The sequence below is a fragment of the Capricornis sumatraensis genome, chromosome 7 (assembly GCF_032405125.1).
Source record: "Capricornis sumatraensis isolate serow.1 chromosome 7, serow.2, whole genome shotgun sequence".
NCBI lineage: Eukaryota > Metazoa > Chordata > Mammalia > Artiodactyla > Bovidae > Capricornis > Capricornis sumatraensis.
Genome location: NC_091075.1, coordinates 21,834,279 through 21,854,531, shown reverse-complemented (window position 1 = coordinate 21,854,531; position 20,253 = coordinate 21,834,279). Strand labels below are relative to the sequence as shown.

The 20,253-nt window shown below is 38.8% G+C and overlaps 1 protein-coding gene across 3 annotated transcripts in view; it reads right to left on the bottom strand.

The window, feature by feature from the left end:
• Positions 1-4,041: 4,041 nt before the first annotated feature.
• The window catches only part of TBCK (TBC1 domain containing kinase), a 202,038-nt gene continuing 185,826 nt past the window's right edge, over positions 4,042-20,253 (bottom strand). For all 3 annotated transcript variants that reach the window (XM_068975131.1, XM_068975132.1, XM_068975133.1), the window contains one exon: positions 4,042-5,228. In XM_068975131.1, coding sequence (XP_068831232.1) covers positions 5,118-5,228 — 111 coding nt within the window. In that variant the 3' untranslated portion in view covers positions 4,042-5,117. The remainder of the gene's footprint in view (positions 5,229-20,253) is intronic.

Here is a 20,253-nt window from a genome sequence, read left to right as displayed (position 1 = left end):
TAATAAGTGATGCTGAGCATCTTTTCACGTGTTTGTTAGCCATCTGTATGTCTTCTTTAGAGGAATGTCTGTTTAGTTCTTTGGCCCATTTTTTGATTGGGTCATTTATTTTTCTGGAATTGAGCTGCAGGAGTTGCTTGTATATTTTTGAGATTAGTTCTTTGCCAGTTGCTATTATTATAACAGCTTTTTAAAAGATTGGTAGGCCATGTGATGTTTTTCAGAAAAGTCACAGCTACCTATTATGACAATAATAGTTTCAAAAGTTGACTCTTGCAGTGTGGCAAGAAGCAGTATTTAGAATCTGATCTAAAGCTTTAAATGCATTTGCTATAGCTCCGAGATTAGTCTTAAGCCAAGACAGGACAGTGTTTACATCTCCATCACCCTGAAGATTAGTACATGATATCAAGGAATGCCGGCAATACTGTACCTGGGCACCTGGGCACTGCTCATAGGCCACCGCGAGCATTAGAACAGAGCGGTATTAAAATGCTGCAAACAATGAAAACTAAAAATGAGTCCTCTCAAAGGGTGGAGAAAAGATATCAAAGATCATCACTCCAAGAGGAGACATGAGGCCTGAAAGTCACTAGTACCAGCTACAAAGACAACAGTCTATCTATAGAATATGGACTTTGCCAAGAGCCAGTTTTAGTCTTCATGTGACAAGCACCTATCATAAGATATTAACAAGAAAATTACTCAGAGAAGATAAAAATACACGCAACTTAAAAAAAACAGCTAACTTCTAAAATAGCTTATTTCTATTAGAACTAGTACACATTGAACACTCGAAAAATCTATCATAATATCATTTTGCTTCCACTCTGTGGCTTAATGAATGATCAAGAAAAATGCATTATTTGGTTAAAAATAGGCATATGGAGAGCCAGCAAGTATACCAGTGAGATGACTATTATGACTTTGACAGAGTGAAACACCCAGAACCCATGGCAGTCAAGGCAGCAACTTCCCTCCTTGTAGTGGATTTCACCAGATAAGACTATTGCCGGAGGTCCTCTTAAAAGACTATACCACACTTTTGCTATTAATTTCTAAAGAAGTATTTTTTTTAGTAGCTATTTGGAGGAAGAAACAAAGGAGTCAAACAAATATCTGGTACTATGTTTTCCAGAAGTGAAAAGTGAAAGTGAAGTCACTCAGTCGTGTCCGACTCTTTGAGACCCCATGGACTATAGCTTCCCAGGCTCCTCCATCCATGGGATTTTCCAGGCAAGAGTACTGGAGTGGGGTGCCATTGCCTTCTCCAGAGGATCTTCCCGACCCAGGGATCGAACCCAGGTCTCCTGCTTTGTAGGCAGAGGCTTTACCATCTGAGCCACTAGGGAAGTCCAGAAGATTGATATAATTCATTGCTCTCATTTTTTAAAAAAAATGTATTATTTTTTGGCTGTGCTGGGTCTCTGTTGCCATGGGAGCGCTTCTGTGGCTGCTGGGAGCCAGAGCACTGTCTAGTTGTGGAATGCAGGCTTCTCACTGTGGTGGCTTCTCTTGTTGCCGAGAACGGGTTCTAGGGCGCAAGGGCTTCAGGAGTTGCGGCTCCCGAGCTCTAGAGGACAGGTTCAGTAGCTGTGGAGCACACACTTCCCTGCAGCATCTAGGATCTTCCCAGATCAGGGAACAAACCTGTATCTCTTGCATTGGCAGGCAGATTCTTTACCACTGAGCCACCAGGGAAGGTCCATTATTCTCCTTTTTAAATAGTCAGATAAACACATGCCCTAAAGCCTGTCCTAGTATGGGGACTTAATTCAGCCTTTCCATTGAATGTCTTCATCTGTCTATAACAGATGTCTTCCCTCAAAATATCAGGCCATGACCATCTTCCCTATAGTTTCCCTGATTTGACTCAAAGCCATCTCTAATCATTTCATGGAGCAAAGTGTTCTCTGAAACTGTCACTTTGTAAAGGAGTCTTAGTACCCACTCCTTACCAGAAGACCCAAGGCCTCTATCCCTATGACCTTCAGCTCCTAGGGCCTATATTGATATCTGATATCCCAGCTCCTCTTCATAGCTAACATCAGAAATTTGTTTAATTCTTTAAGTCTTGGTTAAGTATGAGATATTTTTATTAATATTTCTAAATTTAGCATTTCTATGTTTTGGAAAGTGGATGCAACCAGCTTAGTTTATCCTGTTGTATAGAATTTTAGAGTTGGGTGAAATATTAGAGGTCTTATCTTTACTCCATGAATTGAAATTTCAATTTATTTATATATCATCAGGTACCAGATGAGTTTGGCACTTGAAAAAAAATTACTCGGATTTCTTATATTCACATCAAATCTCTAAGCTAGAGATTCAATTCTACATATAGCAAGTATCGCCAGTGTACTGGGCTGCTGAAGATAACAAAAGGTATAAATTATAGACTCTGACTTTAAAGGGAGCTCATATTTTAAAAATAAGGGTTCCAAATGTGGACAGATAATTGTAAAATGATGTAATAAGTCTATTACTAGAAGCATGAATGGAATGCTTTGATAGACTTGAGGCTCACTGCAGCACACAGAAGTCAGAGAAAACTGGAGACCATGCTACTGGTGATAGATTATGAAGAATCTGTAAATGTGTGTGTGCGTGTGTGTGTGTCTATAGAGCTGGCGGTGGTAATAAGGACATTCCAGGCAGAGGGAAGAGACTGCTGATGCCAAAATAAACAGTGCTGATAGTGACTGTGTAGGAGTCAAAAATATATTAAAAAGGACCTCTACAAGTCATGGGCTATATAGGGTTTAATTCAAGAAACAGTTGTGAGGTCAACTTTGTGGAAACCATCTGCCATCGAAAACCATACCTTGCATGTAGATGTGGCAGGGATTGTATGCTTCCTTATTTTACTGTGGAGAATATTAAATATTATTCATAATTTGAATGTTTTAAAAAAACTTCCAAGTTTTTCAAAATAAGCCTAAATGTATCATTTTAAGAAAGAACAAATGCAAAGCTGTAATGGAGGCTGGCCACTATTATGTTCTCACAACTCAGGTCTTCACCCTCTCTCACTACCTACCACCCTATTCAGTTCACATCTCTGCTCCTCCATCTTTCTCTGCCTTTTCAGGAAGGCAAAGTTAAGACTCAGAAGCACTTCTCCCAAATAATCATCAGTGCTACACTGATTATGCAGTCAAATAAGTCATCAAAGACTGAAGGAATGGATAGGATGACTTATTTTCCTAATCACGGTAGATGATGGTAAATGATGTTAGAGGAATCATGGTAAAATTTTCTTTTCTCATTAATTCTCATATTTTTCTTTGTATATATTCTATGGAGATCACAGAATGATACAGCCACTGATTATGTCAGTGTCTTGCAAGGAGAAGTATTTTTTTGGTGAATGACTTAATACAAGTTAATTGAGCAAAAAAAAACCAACACAGCTGCTGGGACAACTTGACATCTACATGCAAGAATGAAGTTGGCTACTTATCTCACTCCACACATAAAAATCAAATTAAAGATCTTGGGAGGGGGTCAATGGGGAATGCCTGCTCATAGGTAGAGGACTTCTTCTTTGGGTTTTGAAAATGTTCTGAAATTAACAGTGATTATTGCACAGGCTTGTGAATCTACTAAAATACATGAATTATCATTCTAAAAGGGTGAGTTTTAAGGTATATAAATGATATCTGGACAAAAAATACAGATGACAAAAAAACCCCAAAACAAACTGCAGTGATAAAACCATAGTCTGGAAAGTTGGACTGAGGCTCTTATTGAAATATTCTACTTACGTGGTCCTAATACTGAAAAGAGGAATACAAGTTAAAGATAAAAGAACATGTTTTAGTTAAAATAAAATTGAAAATAGTCAAAGATATACTGTATTTTAATAATTTTAATATGCATATTTTTCACATTTCTGAAATGGAAATGAATCCTATAATTGATAGGGTGTCACAGTTTACTTGGCTGCATTTTTCTTTCTTCATGGTGCATAAAACTGTGATATATCTTAGATTCAATGAAATGTTTGATTTTTAGAATCATGTGGCAGAGGCTGCCAGCTGTCCTTCAATGTGTTCTCCTCTTCCTAAACAGTAATAAAAATTTTAACTGGGTAAATGACTGCCCAGTCAAAACTGTATTTCAAGTTTTCTTGATAGCTAATTGTGGCCATATGCCTAAGTTCTGGCTAATAGTATGTATGCAGAAGTAACATGTGCAACTTCTGGTTTGTGCCCTTAAAGAGAAGGAACATGCCCTCCCTTCTATTTTTACCTTCTCTTCTTTTTCCTCCTCCCTCCTCTGAGATTCCCTTCCTTCCAAACTGCAGATGTGATAGTGGGAGTTGAATAGCCATCCTGATCTATGAGATAGAACCCCAGTGTTGAGGGTGGTAGATCAATGAAGAAAGACACCTGAGTTCTTAATAACTATGAATCCAATACACTAGTCCTACATTGACTCTGTAGGGTGTTACATGAGAGAAAAATAAAGTTCTATTTTGTCTAAGTCACTCTTATTTTTAGTGTCTTAGCTACAGAAGCTGAACAATATATAATATGAGTAGTTTCTGACTGTCATTTTTTTAGAACTGTTCTTACTTTCTCCGATGGGCTAAATAATGCTCCCTCTAAACACACACACGTCTGGGCCAAAAGTGAGTTACCAAATGTAACATGTACTTAAAAGGAATGTATGGTGAATAGCTTTTCACTTTTCTTTATCATGGAAGAATGATTTCAGCCCACATTCAGTCTATATTTCTAAAGAATACCTCTGTTAGGACTGTCTGTTCAGTGCTGTGGGAAGACAGCCTTTTCAGTGCAACAAGATTTCTTGATAATGCTAAGCCTGCCTCGTCAGTTGAATTCTTCTGGCTTTGTGTTGATGTGGTAAAAATACATGATTGGATTTCACCATTAAGAAAATTCTTTCAGCAATACATGTACAGTCAAGTTTGATTCCTGGATAGCTGAACATTTGGGTCATGCGTTTTAAAAAATAAATGTCTCATGACAAAACTTTATGAAGATGTAACAATCTGGAAGTCTAGCTCTTGTCAGAGAGGCAAGGGTGTAAACGGTTGTGCTGTGGGGGGTGAGGCTACTCTGTCCTTTTAACAGCCATACTCTTGTTCTTCATATCTGAGGAGAAGGAACGGTGAGGAGGCCTGTGGGCTTGATTTTATTAATGCCACCATCTAGAATACAGATTCTTGGATATTTCATCTTCACAAGATGAGCTGCAAACTGAAAAAAAAAAAAGGACAAATTTATAAAGGATACACAAAACTGATATCTGTCTAATCCCATTTTTTTCTCAAGCTGCCCCACTCCAGTACTCTTGCCTGGAAAATCCCATGGGCGGGGGAGCCTGGTAGGCTGCAGTTCATGGGGTCACAAAGAGTCGGGCACGACTGAGCGACTTTACTTTCACTTTTCACTTTCATGCACTGGAGAAGGAAATGGCAACCCACTCCAGTGTTTTTGCCTGGAGAATCCCAGGGACGGGGGAGCCTGGTGGGCTGCCGTCTATGGGGTCGCACAGAGTCAGACACGACTGAAGTGACTTAGCAGCAGCAGCAGCAACAGACAAAACAATGGTGATATCACTGCTGTCACTGTTCTATCAATGAATCATTAGTTTAGTTTTTAATATAAATTAAATCCCTCTTTCAAATGTATTCATGCTATGGTATAAATGTGTCTCTTTAGTTCTCTTTTAAACTTGTTTGAATAGGCAGTAAATATACATGGTAAACAGTTCTAACAATATAAAAGGGTAAGCAGTGAGACCTAAACTCCTCTTACGTTTCTTCTTAGTTCCCCACCCCCAGAAATCATTAACATTCCTATTTTTCCTATATCCTTCCAGTGATTGCCAAAACATTCTCAAATCTATATTTTGAATAATTTTTACAGTATTTTCAACATATTAGTTATTGCAATTATGTGCATAATATCCCAGAGAGGGCCAATGTTGTTTAGTTGCTAAGTCATGTCTGACTCTTCTGTGACCCTATGGACTGTAGCCCTCCAGGCTCCTCTGTCCATGGGATTTCCCAGGCAAGAATACTGGAGCGCATTGCAATTCCTTTCTCCAGGGGATCTTCCTGGATGAGGGATAGAACCCATGTCTCCTTCACTGGCAGGTGGATTCTTTACTGCTGAGCTACCAGGGAAGGGAAGGTCCATAAACTGGTTCTAACATGTTTTTGGAGCAACTGCAATGAACAGTTTGAGACTATAAACTTGGAATAAATAGGAAGGACTGATCTAAGAAGTCTAGATGCCTATCAAAGCAGGGCTTTGAAAAATTATCAAGACATACACACATCTCACTGGCTTGCCCATGTCTATGTATCCAGGATCATTGATTATCTTTCTCTACTCCTTGTACTTGAGTTGTGGACTGCAATCAGTCCCCTGATAGGGATCACTTTAGGACTCAGAGTCTTTTTTTGTTGTACACTGTTTGTTGGAAACAGGCTCCAGCTCCCACCAACTCCTGGGTTTTAGTTTCTCCTCAAAACAATCCCCCTCCCACCTGCCTAATTTCTACTTATTTCCCTACTCAGGCAATTCCTTGTCTAGGAGCCAAGTTTGCATTAGGAGACCCTCTTCTCAGCCCCCAGGTTTTTTGTGCAAATCTTTATCTTTGGCTTACATCAATGTAAATTGCCTATTTAAGAGTCTGCTTCTCTAGCAAACTGTAAACTCCTCTAGGACAGTGACAGTGTTGTTTATGTTTATTTTTTTGGCCACGCTGTATGGCATGTAGTTCCTTGACTAGAGATCGAACCTGTGCCCCTTCCCGTGGAAGCACAGAGTCTTAACCATTGGACCGCCTGGGAAGTTCCCCGTATCTTTTTATCTCTAATGCCCTGGATATGGCAGGGACTCAATATATGCCTATTGATCTGAACTAAACTATGATACAGGACTAATAACTGAGGGCAAAAAAGTGAAGTAGAGAAGGTTTTCTTGGGCTCTCTGGCATTCCCTCTCTATATGTGGTGTCCTGTTCCTCCTCCTTGGGTGTTTGTGTCCTCACGTTCTTCTCAATTACTTTATCATAAGCTGATCTCAGATCCTTCAAGAAAAATGACTAATACTTGCTCACAATGCTATTGTCTCTTGGGAGTATTTGAAGCTCATCTGAAGCTTAATATTGGTGGAATCTCAAGCCAGCAGTCTTGACTTTATGGTTCAAGAGAATCAGCTGAGTGGTTTGGTCAGGGTAACTTCAAGGCCTCACTCAGAGATTCTGCTAATAAGCAATAGATCTGGGGCTCCGAAATGTATTTTTTTTTTTGTTGTTGTTGTTGTTTTGTTTTTAAACAAACACCATTAGATGATTCTAAAGTGGGTCTGTGGACAATATTTTCAAAAACACTATCTTAAGCCCAAAGGATAAAGGTATTGGTAAGCAGGTAAAACAGATGTTGCTGGATTTGGATCTTAGCAATTTTCAGAACAACTCACAGAAATGGACCTCAGTATTGCTGACCTCACTTATCTTCTTCATTTCTATAGAGCCTTAAGAGATTCAAAGGCCATGTACCTTTCAAACCCTACGCTCTTCCAGAGCCACTGAGGGTCTCCTTAATAGTAGTTAATGTTGAAGAGAAAAAGTGCCCCTTGATCCAAAAGGTATCACGTGAGCTAGAGTGCAAAGGGATCTGATTTTCATCCTGTTCTTCCTGCTTATTTATCCTTGAACCCCAGTCCTTCAGAACAGAGGCACCAGACTCATCTGCCCTGAGTCACTGCAGGCAGCAAGCCCCTGGTACTATATGATTACTGAAACACCTTGGCTTCATTCTTCCACATGCAGTGATACAATTACCATTTAGGTCGAAATTCTAAAATAAACATACCATTACTGAAAAGGTCTTGTGGATAAGCAGTCTTAGCGTTCAGTACTTTCAAAACACTGTAGAAGTCAGAAAATGAGTAAGACAGGACTTACTGTACATTTAACTAATCTCTCTGAAACTCTGCTGTAGAGCTGGAAAGCTCCCACTGTTATTTTAAGAGGAAGGACATAACAAGTAGGTTACTATTGAGCTGGAAAATGGTAAAGGCGAAGCAAGCAGAACTGAGCATTTTATAATAATCAGACTGCTGCAATGTGGGAGGTCTAAGAAGAAAAGCAGAAATGGAGCAACAAGGAGATGGCACATGTTTAGGTGCCTTGAAAAGAGGCAAGCCTGTGCTTAAGAAAAAGAGCAAGTGTTGAGTTTTCGGGTTAAGATTATGAGTTCTGCTCCCCCAATCCTCTGCTTGTTGTTCCAATGATCCATGCAACATACTTGGCCCTAATAGTGAAGCCATGACAGTATCTTTTCAATTCTGTGACAGAAACAGCTCTTCTCCATCTATTCCTTCGTTCATTCATTTATGTATCAATCAAACATTTCATTGAACACCCACGAAGTACCAGGCACTGTTGCAGTTTTTGCAGCGCTTACAGTGGAGGAGACAGTAACAATATTCAGCAGTATTGCTATTATACAAGCGGAAGTTCAAGGTACTTCTGTATTTAACAGAAGTTTGGAGGGGGACCTGTTGCCCTCTCCCCACTACTCTTTCATTAGTGATACCTGGAGGGAATGAGAACCCAGGTGTGATGGCCACAGGCATTATACTGATATTTAAGGCTATAGCTGGGCAGGTTAGGGAGGAAAGAAAGCGCTATGAATTCATGTGTGAAAACAGCCACTTATGGAGAAGACACATGGTGGAACAGAGGAGAACCAGGTGTACAGAGTTCAGGTTTCATCCATCTTCTGCTCTCTGTCCAGCTCTGGCATTGGTGTGAAGGGCCTGGTGTAGACTGCAGGCCTACAGTCTACAACTCTGGGAGAGGCCTGACTTCAAGCAGAAATCACAAACCTAGACTTACCAAACAATACCCTTGGTGGAAGTGGCAATATATCACACTGGACCAGTGCTATGAAGCCATCAAAATCATCTAGCTACTTTTAGTAAACAGTGATACCCAGGCCCACTCTACATCAGGAAGAAGTAGAGTGTCTCGGGATGAACCTCCAGCATCATTTTTGTTTTATTCACCGAGAATCCAGTGTGATTTTATTGTGTAACCAGATTGATGACAGCTTTGTTAGATAACGAGATTCATTTGCTGTTCATGTTTATTTGGGACCTCAAACTCTAATTCTTGTAAGTATAGTCCAGTGTGGAGAGCAAGTCATTTTGCACTAAAAGAGGCTGCCATGTTGTGGGGCTGGAATTTGCAAGACCAAGTCTTGTGTGGAGACAATGGGGTTCCTCAAACTGCACAATGAGTGCAGATCTTGGAAAAGACCCTGAGGCTGGGAAAGACTGAGGGCAGGAGAACAGGGTGACAGAGGATGAGATAGTTGGATGGCATCACTGACTCAAGGGACGTGAGTTTGAGCAAACGCCAGGAGATAGTGAAGGACAGGGAAGCCTGGTGTGCTGCAGTCCATGAAGTCACTGAGTCGGACATGACTTAGCGACTAAACAACAACAATAAGAAGACAACATCATATGTGGAGATGGCAGAATGTAGTATTTTCTGGAGTAGAATTTTGGGAATCATGACAATAGTGGCAGCTACATGTCTTGTGGGATGTGGAGAGGGCAAAGCTCTTGCACTTTTATCATTCTTCTGGTTAGTGGGATCTGGCAGTGGTATTTGTTTCTACGGTAGGCACACTTCAAATCAGCCCTGTCTGAAAATGGCAGGCTCTTGTGCGTGCCACTCATCTCTCTTTATCTTGTATCTTAGCTTGCAATAAGAGGCTGGCATGTTTGTCCAAGGAAATCAAGTTCTACTGTAGGAGGAGAGTGAGTGGAGAAGAGGGATTTTTGATCTGCCACAGAGTAGTGCAGGTTAACCAAGGCCAAGAAATCACAGCTGAGAACAGGTAAAAGGTGTGAGGGGACTAGAGCAGCATCACATTGTTTCTCACTGAGTATCCTAGGAAACTCTGCAGTAGAACGTACAGTAGCAGCAGGAATTTAAGAAAACTGGGCTTCTAAGAGTTTCCGCAAGGAGCACATTGCAGATAATAAAGTTCCTTGATGTGAAAGTCTGGCCTTGTGAGCTTTAAATTTATAGTGGGGACTTGATAATGGTCATGAATTGACCAACTTCCTGGTGAAAGTCAAACTAAGAAATCTAATATGAACAAAATACAGGTGATTTCTCCATCTAGAGAATAGGGTTGCCTTGGGTCAAATATAACTCAAGTACTGTCTTGTGCTGACCCTTGAGATTTCTGGGGTCACTAATAAATGTTCTGATCATTTTAATCATTTAACTCAGTGATCCCAATTAGAAACATAAGAGTTGTGACAAGCATTAGTAGGAAAGAGGTAGAAATACTGTAGGATTTCACTTACATGTGGAATTAAAAACAGTCAAGCTCATGGAAGCAGAGGTAGAATGGTGGTTGCCAGGAGTGAGGGGATCAATGGGAGGAGATGGGCAGATGTAGGTCAAAGGGTACAAAGTTTCAGTTGTGCAAGATGAATAAATTCTGGAGATCTAATGTACATCACAGTGACTACAGTTACTATATACAGCAAGTAGAACAGTACTGCATGCTATACTTGAAATTTGCTAAGAAAGAAAATGGTAACTATGTGAAGTGATGGATATGTGAATTAGCTTGAATTTGGTGATCATTTAATAATGTATATATATCGAAACATCAAGTTGTACATGTTTAATATATACAAGTGTTCTGTGTCAATTATACCTTATTAAGACTGAAACAAAAAAGAGGGCTATATAAGGTGTGAAACCAGTTTTCACAGTATTAACATCTAATAACAATTAGGCGGTGGCTACTTTACTTTCTGATTTCACTCACAGAAGCAAAATCAGCAGGAGGGCAAAACCAAGAAGGTGAACACAAGGTCAGTAATCACCTTACACCCTTATCAAAGGTAACTGTGACAAGTAAGGAGCAGGACAGGCAATTCCAGGGTATTAGTCTAGCATGTTATACTGAAATATGGTTAATTATGCTTTAATAAAAAAATGAGAATTTACAAAAACAGCTATTATATGGTCTAAGCTGTCTGGTCCAGGTTTTTAGAGGTGACTACCCTAACGGTGTTTGGGATATTCAGAGTCCATGCGAAGGTATACATTAGTCTTCTATTCTTGGAACTAATCTCTGGGGATTGAGAAATGTGATAGTATAAAATTTCATATTAAAAACCACTTTTAATTGCTTTGTTTTATGTAAGAAGACATAGAAATAACTGCAGTGCACTAACTCAATGTGTTTTCTCGTTTTACTTTTCTGTTGCCAATGTTTTCTGTCTCCATTTCATCTCTTTCCATTCTCTTTCTCTTTACCTTTTCATTAAGAAAAATATCTAAAAATATGAAAATAGACTTACATGAGTATAATCAGCCTGTAGGTATCCAACACCCAGCTTGAACAATTATAACTCATAGACAATTTATTTCATTTATTCCTCCTACTCAAGCCTCTCAACCACAATTATCGTCTTGATATAAATCCCATATATCATTTAGCACATAAATATGTATCTTTGAAATAAAATGACTTAAAAAATAAAACCATAGGATGACTATCACATTCAATATATTAACAATAATCCCTAATATAATTAAATATTCAGTAAGTGTTCAAATTTCTAACCACTTCATATATGTTACCTACTCATCCATCTCTCCCAGTATACTGTGTGCTCCATAAAAGTAAGGACTTTGTCCAGAACAGAGTCTAGTCCATAGCATTTTCTCTAATATCTGCTGAATAACAGATCCATTTATTCAACAAGTGTTTTCTGAACACCTACTATGTGTCAGATATTATGCTAGGTATTGGTTAAGCTGCCTTACTGCCAATGGAAGAGGTAGAAAGGACTTTTGGACAAACAGCAAGGAAACTGGTTCTGGTAAGAGTTAAATGCTATTTTCTTTTATCCTTTACTAATCGGGTAGTCTTTCAAATTTTGCATAAGTTGAAAGAGGTAAGGTGATTTTTAAAAATGTCTTTAAAAGTTATCAATATAAAAAACATTTATACAAAAAAATAATTATGATGAAGCTTATATAGAAATAATAAACTTTGTGATAATTTTTATGTAGAATCTAAAGAGCTGTCAGATGAGAGACAAAGTCCTCTGTCATTTCCACAGCTAAGGAACCAAAGCAGATGAATGGATATGAAGACAATACAGTGAAAGTTTCATTTCTACTCTTGGCCTCCATTCTTAGTCCTTTTTCTCTCGATGGATTTGGTAATTTTTAATGGTATGTGGGCCACTCAAGGGGTATATGGAAAAAAAGATATGTTAATATTTTCATGTACAGTGATAAATTTCTTGTCTTTGTCTCTTCTGTTTTACTGTCATATGTGATTCTAACAAAATCCCAGAGGAATTAAAAAAAAGGAAAATAATTTTAATGTTTTAAAGTATACACTTTGAATAGAAATGACAAGAAAAATAAATATTTCCCAAAGTCACAAAATCCATAAGCACAACAGAAGTCAAGGCAACTTCTGCTCCATTGTTGGCTTTGTTTACAGCTCAATATAAGGTTTTTTTTTTCTCTCACACGTCCAAATGATATTTTCCCTCTCTTCCTTTTTCATTTTCCTTTGATTTTTGTTTCCCTTGTTGCTCATATTGGATCACAGCCTTGTCTAACTCAATGAAACTATGAGCCATGCTGCATAGGGCCACCCAAGATGGACGAGTCATGGTGGAGAGTTCTGACAAAATGTGGTCCATTGGAGAAGAGAATGGTAAACCACTTCAGCATTCTTACCTTGAGAACACCATGAATAGTATGAAAAGGCAAAAAGATATGACACTGAAAGATGAACTCCCCAGGTAGGTAGGTGCCCGGTATGCTACTGGAGAACAGTGGAGAAACAGCTCCAGAAGGAAAGAAGAGGCTGAGCCAAAGCAGAAACAATGCCCAGTTGTGGATGTGTCTCCTGGTAAAGTCCAATGTTTGTAAAGAACAATACTGCACAGGAACCTGGAATGTTAGGTCCACGAATCGAGGTAAATTAGAAGTGGTCTAACAGGAGATAGCAAGAGTGAACATTGACATTTTAGGAATCAGTGAACTAAAATGGACTAGAATTAGCAAATTTAATTCAGATAACCATTATATCTACTACTGTAGGCAAGAATCCCTTAGAAGAAATGGAGTAGCCCTCATAGTCAACAGAAGAGTCAGAAATGCAGTACTTGGGTACAATCTAAAAATGACAGAATGATCTCTGTTCGTTTCAAAGGCAAACCATTCAATATCACAGGAATCCAAGTCTATGCCTCAACCACCAGTGCTGAAGAAGCTGAAGTCAAAGACATATAAGACCTTCTAGGACTAACATGAAAACAAGATGTCCTTTTCATCATAGGGGACTGGAATATGAAGTATGAAAGTATGAAGTCAAGAGATACATGGAGTAACAGGCAAGTTTGGTCTTGGAGTACAAACTGAGGCACAGCAAAGGTTAACAGTTTTGCCAAGAGAATGTAGGTCAAACACCCTCTTCCAACAACAAAAGAGATGACTCGACACCAGGACATCACCAGATGGTCAATACTGAGATGAGATTGATTATATCCTTTGCAGCTGAAGACAGAGAAGCTCTAAACAGTCAGCAAAAACAAGACTGGGAGCTGACTGTGGCTCAGATCATGAACTCCTTACTGCCAAATTCAGACTTAAATTGAAGAAAGTAGAGAAAACCACTAGACCATTCAGGTATGACCCAAATCAAATCCCTTACAATTTACAGTGGAAGTGACAAAGAGATTCAAGGGATTAGATCTGATAGAGTACCTGAAGAACTATGGACAGAGGTTTGTAACATTGTACAGGAGATGGTGATCAAAACCATCCCCAAGAAAAAGAAATGCAAAAAGGCAAAATGGTTGTCTGGGGAGGCCTTACAAATAGCTGAGAAAAGAAGAGAAGCAAAAAGGCAAAGGAAAAGGAAAAATTTAACCATCTGAATGCAGAGTTCCAAAGAATAGCAAGGAGAGATAAGAACGCCTTCCTCAGTGATCAATGCAAAGAAACAGAGGAAAACAATAGAATGGGAAAGACTAGAGATCTCTTCAAGAAAATTAGAGATACCAAGGGAACACTTCATGTAAAGATGGCACAATAAGGGACAGAAATGGTATGGACCTAACAGAAGCAGAAGAGGTTAAGAAGAGGTGGCAAGAATACACAAAATATCTATACAAAAAAGATTTTAATGACATGGATAACCATGATGGTATGATCACTCACCTAGAGCCAGACATCCTGGAATGTGAAGTCAAGTGGGCCTTAGAAAGCATCACTACGAACAAAGCTAGTGAAGGTGATGGAATTCCAGTTGAGCTATTTCAAATCCTGAAAGATGATGCTGTGAAAGTGCTGCACTCAATAGGCCAGCAAATTTGGAAAACTCAGCAGTGGCCACAGGACTGGAAAAGGTCAGTTTTCATTCCAATCCCAAAGAAAGGCAATGCCAAAGAATGCTCAAACTACCACACAACTGCACTCATCTCCCATGATAGGAAAGTAACGTTCAAAATTCTCCAAGCCAGGCTTCAACAGTACATGAACTTTAACCTTCCAGTACAAGCTGGATTTAGAAAAGGCAGAGGAACCAGAGATCAAATTGCCAATATCCATTGGATAACAGAAAAGGCAAGAGAGTTCCAGAAAATATCTACTTCTGCTTTATTGACTATGCCAAAGCCTTTGACTGTGTGGATCACAACAAACTGGAAAATTCTTAAAGAGATGGGAATACCAGACCAGCTCACCCGCCTCCTGAGAAATGTGTATGCAGGTCAAGAAGCAACAGTTAGAATTGGACATGGAACAATGGACTAGTTCAAAATTGGGAAAGAAATGCATCAAGGCTGTATATTGTCACCCTGTTTATTTAACTTATATGCATAGTACATCATGCAAAATGCCAGGCTGGATGAAGCAGAAGCTGGAATCAAGATTGCCAGGAGAAGCATCAATAACCTCAGATATGCAGATGACACCACCCTTACGGCATAAAGCAAAGAAGAACTAAAGAGCCTCTTGATGAAAGTGAAAGAGGTGAGTGAAAAAGCTGGCTTAAAAGTCAACATTCAAAAAACGAAGATCATGGCAACCAAACCATCACTTCCTGGCAAATAGATGGGGAAACAATGGAAACAGTGACAGACTATTTTGGGGGGCTCCAAAATCACTACAGATGGTGACTGCAGTCCTGAAATTAAAGGATGTTTGCTCTTTGGAAGAAAAGCTATGGCCAACCTAGACAGCATATTTAAAAGCAGAGACATTACTTTGCTGACAAAGGTCTCTAGTTAAAGCTATGATTTTTTCAGTAGTCATGTATGGATGTGAGAGTTGTACCATAAAGAAAGCTGAGTGCCAAAGGACTGATGCTTTTGAACTGTGGTGTTGGAGAAGACTCTTGAGTATCCCTTGGACTGCAAGGAGAGCAAAACAGTCAATCCCAAAAGAAATTAATCCTGAATAGATACACTGGAAGGACTGATGCTGAAACTGAAGCTCCAATACTTTAGCTACCTGATGTGAAGACGTGACTCATTTGAAAAGACCCTGATGCTGGGAGAGACTGAAGGCAGGAGGAGAAGAGGATGACAGAGGATGAGACGGTTGGATGGTATCACCGACTCAATGGATATAAGTGTGAATAAGCTCCGGGAGTTGGTGAAGGACAGGGAAGCCTGGTGTGCTGCAGTCCATGGGGTCACAAAGAGTTGGACTTGACTGATCGACTGAAAAACAACAATAAACCCAATCACTTGCACTAAAGCAAATCTTTCTTATATATAAGATATTAATATTTAGTAATAGAGACAATGGATTTTTATAATTTCTTGAAACAAATACAAGTTATATCTTTTAATGGTCTTTTGACAATCTCCTTTCAGGCTATCAGCTGGACTTTGTCTCCTCTCCTATAATAATACATTTATAATAAGTGGCGCAGTGGTAATGAATCTGCCTACAATGCAGGGGAATGTGAGTTTGATCCTAGGGTTAGGAAGATCCTCTGGAGAAGGAAATGGCAACTTTTGTCTGGGAAATTTCATGGATAGAGGAGCCTGCAGGCTACAATCCATAGAGTTGCAAACAGTTGGACACGACTGAGTGAGTGAACACACACCAAGAAAAGCCCTACATCTTTTTGTTTTGTATTGTAGAATACTAAGTGTTTATAACTGGAAGGATTCTATACATACCCATATAGTTTTCACTCTCTTTTGAATTCCAGTCTGAACCTCTAAATACTTGACTGACATTTTTTTATACTAGCGTCCCATGAGCACGTCAAACTCAGTATATCCCAACATCATTACATTCCCTCCAAACCTACTTTATTTTCTCTTCTTTATCTGTTAAAGATATTGGCAACCTCCCCAAAATCAAATCTGAAAACTTTAAGGTGATATTTTACTTAAAAAAAATAAAAACTTCCTTTGGCTCCATACCCGATTAGGCACAACACTGTGTTAGTTCTGTGATTTATCTGGGATCCTTTCCCTCTTTTCCATTCCTCATTTTAGACCCCAATTACTCTTGAATTAGTCCCTCAGTTGTTCTTGCACTTTTAGTTCTTCCCATTCCATTTTACCCAGTACCCTGCGACCTACATGGTAACATTATTGAGGACCTTCAGGAAATCCCCAGTAACTGTTTGGTAGAGATATGTTCCTTCGTAGGGCTAGTGCCCTTCAGCAAGATCTGTGGATTTCTTATAAGGAATAGCTTGCTTATTTATAGTCAGTAAGGGCAATCTGTAGTACCTAAAAGTTCTTATTCAAAGTTTTATTTTGATAATATTAAGTCTAAAGTTTCTTTGAATTTTGAGAATGACAAAAGAAATTCATTTTAGACTTATACTTGCTTATTCTTTAGGTTAAAGGTTGTCCTTTAGTATCTTAAATAAGGTAAAAGAAGATAGCGACAGTATGTTACCAGATGCATTGAGTCACATAATAAGAGCAGGGAGGCCATTTCCTGAAATCTCTTGAAAGTTGCAGAGCTTTGGCTGTCAGTCTCAGAGAAACCCCTCTGTTGTCTTTTCTCAACAGCCGTTTGAGCTTTGCTGACACCGGGAACTTAGAAACTATTTAGACAGTGGGAGACTGCAAGCTTAAGACAGAAGGTCAACTAAAGGTAGAATCTGGATAGAATGTGGCACTGAAATAGACTGGGAATATGGGAAGAGTGAAATTCTTTAACTGGTCTCTAGTTCTTGGTGTTTTAAAATTTCACTTTCTTTGGGAACATGGGCAAAAGAGAGGGGAGACTAAAAATAACTTTCTAAATGATTTTCTAAACTACAGCTGAGAATGTTACTTTCCTTCTTTAAAATCTTTAATAGCTCCCCACTGCTAAAATGTAAACTCCCTAGCATAGTATTGAAAGCCTTCTATAACCAAATACCCAACCTATCTTTCCAGCCTTATCTTAGTTAAAATGCTCTTCAGAGAAGCCCTGTGCTTTCTAATCAGCCTGTGTTATTTCCTTTGCCTGGAATGTTCCCGCCTGACTACGCCCTCCTCTCAACACTTTACCTTACTGAAATCCTACTGATAATTCAAGATCTAGGTCTATTATCACCTTCCCCATGAAACTTGAGGAATCCTTCACTTAACTTGAAGAAATTCCTTCCTTCTCACTGATTTTCTACAACTTTAACTATAAATCTCATAGCACATTGCATATTCCACTTTTGAGTTTTAATCAGTTGTATATGTGTCTTATCTTTTTAATTAGATTTTTTCACTTCATACATGTCTTATCTTAATTAGATTGCAAGTTTTATATGGCCAAAGACTGCCTTTCTCATTTCTGCTTCCTCATAATAGTTTCCATCATGTAGACAATCAATGTTTGTTGTCTTAAACTAAACTTGTAGTTGATATTAGCATTTTTTTCTATCGACTTTTTTACTAATTTCTATAAGTGCACTGTCTACTGCAAACTGTTATTTTTAAGATGTTCATTCTTAACTTAGTCATTAATTTAACCATCAAATATGAATTGAGTGCTTGCTACCTGAAGGGCACTATGCTAGGGGCTGAGGGTGTGACAAGGAATACAATGTAATTCCTGTCCTCAGTGAGCCTGGAGTTCAGTAGGAGATGCAGGTAAGTGGACAGGTGACTACAATGCCATTTGATAAATGCTACACAGAACCATTATTTAAGGTTGTACAAATTGTGCCTGACATGAGAGAACATGGAAAAGAGGTAAGTGAAGCATGAAATGTAGCCCCATCCTCTCCAATCCAAGTTTTGTGGCCTTACATGGTGCTGTGTTCCTAAATGAACACATTTATCTAATGCACAAATAAATTCTGTGAAGTGTAAGTGAAGTCGCTCAGTCGTGTCCAACTCTTTGCGACCCCATGGACTGTAGCCTACCAGGCTCCTCTGTCCATGGAATTTTCCAGGCAATAGTACTGGAGTGGATTGCCATTTCCTTCTCCAGCGGATCTTCCCAACCCAGGGATCGAACCCAGGTTTCCCGCACTGTAGACAGACGCTTTACCGTCTGAGCCACCAGGGAAGTCCTACTCAATAGTAAAATATTTTCTATGAGCACTTGGAAAAGGTACTTAGTTCCAGACTTGAGGAATTAAGAATGAATTCCATGAAGAAATGCTATATGAACAGCTTTTCAAGACAAAAGGGTGAACAGAAATAAGAATGCTTCAAATAGAGAGAAGTACAAAGAGACAGTTAGTATATAAGGGACTATGAATAGTTTAATTATGGCTGGACTCTAAGAGCAGTGAGAATGAGCTTGAGAAACAGAGTCCAATTCAAGAAAGGCCTTATAAACTATGATTAGAGTTTGAATTTTGATGGCAATGGGAAGTCATACAGGCACTCTGACAATGATCAGGTATCATTTCACAAATCTCATCGGTTGTAGGGTGGAACAGGGGGAAGAAGGGTGTGTGCAGGTGAGGACAGTGGGGAACTGTAGCAGGTTAGGCATGAGATATTGATCTCAGTGGAGACAGTTTGGAAATGAACACAAGAGAATTTCAGACCTGCTTAACGGGATGATAAGACAAATAGTAATTCTCCATAAAGTTTATTCCACCAGCAAAGAAGGAGAGAAAATTCACTCTTTCAGTCAAATAGGCTGGGTGGTATGGAGGAAGGTGTAGGAACTTTGTAGCTGGACAGCACAGAGTTTGAATCAGGGTTCTGTTAATACCACTGGTTAGCTGTGGGATCTTAGGTAAGTCACTTAGCCTTTTTGGCCTTAGTTTCTTCACTTGTTAAATCTGTAATAATAATACACTTTACTAGTATATTTAAAGTGTTGTTGAGAGGTTTAAATTTGATATTATATATGTAAGTGCTTGATTCATACTAAATAGTTTCTATAAAGCTAGTTTCCTCCTTTTCTCCTCTTTCCTTTCCCCAAGTGATCCTTTAATAGGAAAGCCATTTACAACTTCCTGCAATTGTACAGATTCAAACTTAAAAGACCAGAGTTCTTCCCATATGGAACGTAATATAGGGCTTCACAGTGTAAATGGTGAACTGTTTATGCTGGAGCAGTAATTCATACTAGTGACTCTTATAGTTTACTGGGTCACATATAGTTTTGGCAATCAGAAGAAAGCTTATGAATCTATTCTCTAAAAAAATATACTATACAGCACATATGTATATAACACTTTGAACAAAATTTTAATTAATTCAAAGAATTTCTAAAACTCATGTGAATTCTAGGTTAAAATTTTTCCTTTAAATTAATTTATTTAATTAAAAATTTTATGATAGCGACCTAGTATTTATGCATAAGGGAAACTGGGATCTTTCTACAGATTTACAGATTAGTGTTCAAAAACAGCTTATACTTTCAAATAAGTTCCCTTAAGAATGGCTATGTGGAAGTTTTCTGAAAGGCGGACATTAAAGAAATAGGAGAAAACATTTTGGATGTGACATAAAAGTTTGTTTTTATGACATAAAAGCATACTGGCTTGAATTAGAGGATAAGCTTCTTTTGATAAAATTCCATCATCTAATACCATCAATGTATCAGGAGCTCTAATGAGTTCTGTGGCACATTTTCCTATGATCTGCAATACTGGGGACCAGAATTTCGGCAACAATCATTTATCCATTTCTGTTTAGACAACTGAGAACGGTAAACCCATACTGTGTCCAAGGCACCAGTCATATTACACACAGTATACCATGCTCTGAAAAGGAT